Source organism: Chrysochloris asiatica, unplaced genomic scaffold (assembly GCF_000296735.1).
Source record: "Chrysochloris asiatica unplaced genomic scaffold, ChrAsi1.0 scaffold00132, whole genome shotgun sequence".
Taxonomy (NCBI): domain Eukaryota; kingdom Metazoa; phylum Chordata; class Mammalia; order Afrosoricida; family Chrysochloridae; genus Chrysochloris; species Chrysochloris asiatica.
In genome coordinates, this window is record NW_006408650.1 from 6334125 (window position 1) to 6340084 (window position 5960).

Below are 5960 nucleotides of genomic sequence, written 5' to 3' on the forward strand. Positions count from 1 at the left end.
CCATGCACATCATCACGGTCAACTCTACTCTGAGGAGGCAGCTCTTCCCCAGTCGCATTTTGAGTGCCTTCCAACCTGAGGGGCTCATTTTCTGGTACTATATCTGACAGTGTTTCTCTGCTATTCATAAGGTTTTCAGTGACTAAATATTCGGAAGTAGTTTGTCATTCCTTACTAGTCTGTCTTCATCTGGAAGCTCATCTGAAACCTGTCCACCATGGGTGACCCTGCTGGTATTTAAAATACCGGTGGCATAGCTTTCAGAATCACAGCAACTCACAAGCCACCACAGTACGAGAAACTGACAGACGGGTGGTGGGCTCTTGAGTGTAGAAAAGCTAAATCGAGTGGAAGAAATGAGGAAGTAAAAGAGCTGAACAGAACATTTCAAAAGGCAGCTCAAGAAGACAAAGTAAAGTCTTCTAATGAAATGTGCATAGACCTAGAGTTAAAAAACCAAAAGGGAAGAACACACTCGACATTTCTCAAACTGAAAGAACTGATGAATGAATTCAAGTCTTGGGTTGCAATATTGAAGGATTCTATGGGCAAAATATTGAATGATGCTGGAAATATCAAAAGAAGATGGAAGGAATATACAGAGTCACTGTATCAAAAAGAATTGGTCAATGTTCAGTCATTCCAAGAGGTACCATGTGATCAACAGCCAATGGTATTGAAAGAAGAAGGCCAAGCTGCAATGAGGGAGGGTATTGTGAAAAACAAGGCTTTAGGACTCGATGGAATGCAAATGAAAATGTTTCAACAAACTGATGCAGAGCTGGAGGTGCTCACTCGTCTATGCCAAGAAATTTGGAAGACAGCTACTTGGCTAACCAATTGGAAAAGATCCATCCATATTTGTGTCCAATTCAAAGAAAGGTGACCCAACGGAATGTGAAAATCATTCAGCACTATCATTAATGTCACATGCAAGTAAAATTTTGCTGAAAATAATTTAAAATAACTGCAACAATACATCAACAGGGAGAGGTTAGAAATTCAAGCCAGATTCAGAAGAGAATTTAAAGTACTTAATGATGAAGATCAAATACTACAGCCTGCAGTGTGGATTGCACTTGAGCATAAAGAAAACAGAAATCCTTACAACTGGGCCAATAAATAATATGGTAAACAGAGAAAAAAAGTGAGGTTGTCAAAGACTTCATCTTGCTTGTATCTACAATCAACACTCAGGAAAGCAGCAGTTAGGAAATCAAAAGGCTATTTATTATATTAGGCAAATCTGCTGCAGAAAGACTTCTTTCAAGTGTTAAAGAGCAAAGTGTTCCTTTGACACTAAAGTGCACCTGCCTCAAGTCATAGTATTTTTAATGACCTCATATGCATGTGAAAGTTGGACAATGAGTAAAGATGACCATAGACTAATCTATGCATTTGAATTATGGTGTTGGTAAAGAATATTGAAAGTACCATGGACCGCCAAAAGAACAAACAAATCATGTTGTCAGGAGGGACTGGTCCCTGGAGAAAGACATCATGCTGCATAAATTGGAGGGTCAACAAAGAAGAGGAAGACCCCCAACAAGATGGATTGACACAGTGGCAGCAACAAGGGGCTCAAACATAACAATATTTGTGAGGATGGCACAGGACTAGGAAGTGTTTCATTCTGTTGTGCGCAGGGTCTCAATGAGTCGGAACCAACTTGAAGGCATCTAACAACAACAATGATCATGGAGTGTGTACTACAACAGTACCATTAGTCTGCTGATAAATATTTCAGCTGTCCCACCTTTTGTGAAAAGTGCCATTTCTGTTTGCATCCTTGCCTATACATCAAGGAATGGGATCACTAAGTCATACGGTAGTTCTGGAATCCTGATGGGTTAAGTATTAGACTGCTAACTAGAAGGTCAACTATTGCAACCCACCAGCCACTCTTTGGTAGAAAGATGAGGCAGTCTACTTCTGTAAAGATTCGGAGCCTCAGGAACCCTCTGACACAATTCTTCTCCACCCTAGAGAGTCACTGTAAGTTGGCATCAATGCAACAGTAGTAGGTATGGTAGTTTTCTGTTCAACTTTGTGAGCAACTGCTAGACAGTTTTCTATAGTAGCTGTTGTTGATAAATGCCGTCGAGTCGATTCCAACTCAGAGCGACCTGTAGTCTATCATTTTTTATGGCTGTATATTATTCCACTGTATGGTGGTGGCTATGTACTGTGGAGTCGGTTCTGACTCATAGCTGCCCTGTATAGGGTTTCTGAGGCTGTAAATCTTTATGGGAGCTGAAAGCCTCATCTTTCTCCCGTGGAACAGCTGGTAGTTTTGAACTGCTGACCTTGAGGTTAACCACTATGCTACCAGAGCTCCTTAGTCTACTGTATATGGTAGACCATAAACAAATCAGTCCCCTATTGATTATCTGTTCTCACAATTTAGCAGTCTTTTTTTTTTTTACATTTTTATTGTGAATTGAGTGATAGTTTACATGGGGGAACATTGGTTTTACACTCATCATTTCATTGCAATGATTACAATCTCTTCCATGCATCATTGCTCAACAGAATTTGCTTCCATTCCCTCTGTTTGTTTTCTGGTGGGGGGTCGGGGGATGTACACAGAAACACTCAGGAATATATAATCATTTAAACAACCAAAGGGCACATTCTGAAAGCCTGCCTCCTGGACACCAGCACACAGCCTTTCTTTTTCCATGAGTCTAGAGTCCTCAACTGCTCCCTCTCTCCATGTTCTCATCTCTGGCAGAGTCTGTTTTTGTACATATATCTCAACATCCTTCTGTGAGGGTCCATAGAGAAAATTCCTAGCTATGGAGTTTCTGTGTCCAAGAATTTGTGCACTCACATTTTGAATATATAGTTTACTGAGGGTGTACACTTTTTATCATCATCAATGGGCCAGCTATGGGGCCAACTTTATATCAAAACTTCATAAATGACTTACTTATGTCCTTTATTTATAGACTCAAGGTCAGAGTGAGCCAATTGTATTTTGCAGTCCTCCCCCCCCACCACCACCACCACAACTTTTACGAAGGAAATTATGTACACATTCTGGTGCTATTTGCAGTTGTGTAGATTGTCAACAATCTGGAGACCTAGTCCTGCAAGAATGTCAAGGTCTCTATGTCCTGTTTAGCTTTGGAGGCTAAAGGTTTTCTTTCCCAAGGGTTCTAAGGCATTCTAGTTAGACATCCCAAATATCCTTCCCTCCAACCCTTATGGTGCTGAGTTTTGACACGTTGTTTTTCTGTTCTTTCTTTCTTCTTCTTCAACCAGATGTCAGATACATCGATGTCAGTTCCTAAGCACAAAGGACAGAGTCTGTCAACATCAGTTGATGTGAGTCAAAGTGGAATCGCCACCAAACAACTGAGCACCGATTCCGTGGGTGGTGTGGCCCCAGCTAAGACCTTCTCAGGATCCAGTGACTCAGCATACCCTTCTGAAAGGGATCGTGACAGAGCTCCTTCTATGGCTGGCTTTTCTGTTAGAGAACAGCTCTCAAGTGCCCATGATGAAGTTGGTTTGCTAAAACCCCATCACCCATCTACATCCCAGTTAAAAGTAGATCTGGATCGTCGCCGGAGTCGAGAGCAGTACAGTTCATTACACCAAAGAAGGGATGAACGAGTTCCGCAACCTGACCTAGTCCGACAGGATTCGACCTTGTCCAGAGATCAGCTTGACTTGGGGTCCTCGGATCAGCAAGGCATGATGTACTTAAGTCCAGATCTAGGGCGAACTCAACGTGGCTTAAGGCCACCTGGCAGGGATCAGATTAGATTGGTATATCCTAGCACTTATCCACAAGGTATGGTACCACCCAGCATGGGCCAGCAGGGTGTGGCACCACGTGGCATGGATCAGCAGGCTTTCATACCAGTTGGTATGGATCAGCATGGTACAGTGCCACCACTGGTACCTGGCAGAGATCAGCAAGGATTGGAAGCACCTACTACAGATGAGCGCAGTATGGTACTTCTTGGTATAGACCAGCGTGGTTCAGAACAGTTTGGCATGGATCAGTATGGATTTGTACCATTTGTTATGGATCAGGATGGGTTGGTTACACCCTTTGTATATCAGAGTGGTTTGGGACCTCCTGGTTTAATGCAAGCTACCGCAGAGCAGCGAGCTTTTGTGCAGCCAGGATTAGAAGTACCTGGTTTTGTACATCCTGGTGCAAAGCAGCATGATTTGGCCCAACCTGGTGCAGTCCAGCCTGGCATGGTCCAGCCTGGTGCAGTCCAGCGTGGTGTGATCCAGCCTGGAGCAGTCCAGCGTGGCATGGTCCAGCCTAGAGCAGTCCAGCGTGGTGTGGTCCAGCCTGGTGCAGTCCAGCCTGTCATGGTCCAGTCTGGAGCAGTCCAACGTGGTGCGGTCCAGCCTGGAGCAGTCCAGCATGGTGTGGTCCAGCCTAGTGTAGTCCAGCCTGGCATGGTCCAGCCTGGAGCAGTCCAGCGTGGTGTGGTCCAGCCTGGTGCAGTCCAGCATGGGGCGGTCCAGCGTGGTGTCATCCAGCCTGATGCAGTCCAGCCTGGCATGGTGCAGCCGGGTGCAGTCCAGCTTGGTGCTGTCCAGCCTGGCCCAGACCAGCATGACTTGGTGCAGCCTGGTGAAGATCAGCCTAGTTTGGTTCAACCTGTTGTTGGAGATCAGCCTGGCTTGGTGCAGCCTGGTTTGGTGCAGACAGGTGCATATCCACGTGGTTGGATGCAACCTGGTATATATCCACCTGGTTTAGTGCAGCCTGGCACATATCCACTTGTCTTGGTCTCACCTGATGTAGACCAGCATGGTTTGGTTCAACCTGGTGCGTATCCACCTAGTTTGGGGCAACTTGGTGCAGATCAGCATGGTGTGCTGTGGCCTGGTGTATATCCACCTATTTGGGGGCACCCGGGTGCATATGCACTTACTTCAGAGCAACCTGGTCCAGACCAGCAGGGTTTGATGCAACCTACTGCAGACCAGCATCATTTCATTCAACTAGATACAGACCAGCAGTCTGGTGTAGATCAGCATGGTTTGGTCCAACCTGGTGCATATCCACCTAGTTTGGTGCCAACAGGTACAGATCAGTATGGTTTGGTTCAGCATGGTGCAGATCAGCATGACTTGGCACAACCTGGTGTAGGTCAGCTTGATGTGGTGCAACCTGGAATGGACCAGCATGGTTTGATGCAGCTTAGTGCAGACCAGCATGATTTGGTCCAACCTGAAGAAGACCAGCGTGACTCGGTGCCACCTGGTGCAGACCAGCGTGACTCGGTGCCGCCTGGCGCAGACCAGCGTGACTCGGTGCCGCCTGGCGCAGACCAGCGTGACTCGGTGCCGCCTGGCGCAGACCAGCGTGGTATAGTACAGCCTGGGGCACACCAGCGTGGCATGGTACAGCCTGGGGCACACCAGCATGGCATGGTACAGCCTGGGGCACACCAGCGTGGCTTGGTGCAGTCTGGCTTTTATCCACCTAGTTCAATGCCACTTGGTACCTATCCACCGGGTTCAATGCAACCTCGTGCCCATCTGCCTGGCTTGAGGCACGCTGGTGCCTATCCACCTGGTTCAGTGCCAGCTGGTGCCTATCGGCCTGGTTTGGTCCAATATGGTGCCTATCCTCCTGGTTCTATACAAGCTGGTGCCTATCCTCCTGCTTCGGTGCAGGCTGGTACCTATCCTCCTGGTTTGGTGCAGGCTGGTGCCTATCCGCCTGGTTCGGTGCAGGCTGGCGTCTATCCGCCTGGTTCCACACAAGCTGGTGCTTATCCTCCTGGTTTGGTTCAGGCTGGTACCTATCCGCCTGGTTCGGTGCAGGCTGGCGTCTATCCGCCTGGTTCCACACAAGCTGGTGCTTATCCTCCTGGTTCGGTCCAGGCTGGTACCTATCCGCCTGGTTCGGTACAGGCTGGTACCTATCCTCCTGGTTCGGTGCAAGCTGGCACCTATCCGCCTGGTTCTATACAAGC

General features: G+C 47.2%; 1 protein-coding gene across 1 annotated transcript in view; it reads left to right on the plus strand.

Moving 5' to 3' along the window:
* Positions 1 to 5960, plus strand: part of QRICH2 (glutamine rich 2) — a 39697-nt gene that overhangs the window by 15136 nt on the left and 18601 nt on the right. The window contains exons 5-8 of the mRNA XM_006869666.1: positions 3268 to 4684; positions 5063 to 5442; positions 5564 to 5652; positions 5719 to 5902. Of these exons, the coding sequence (XP_006869728.1) occupies positions 3268 to 4684; positions 5063 to 5442; positions 5564 to 5652; positions 5719 to 5902 (2070 nt within the window). The remainder of the gene's footprint in view (positions 1 to 3267; positions 4685 to 5062; positions 5443 to 5563; positions 5653 to 5718; positions 5903 to 5960) is intronic.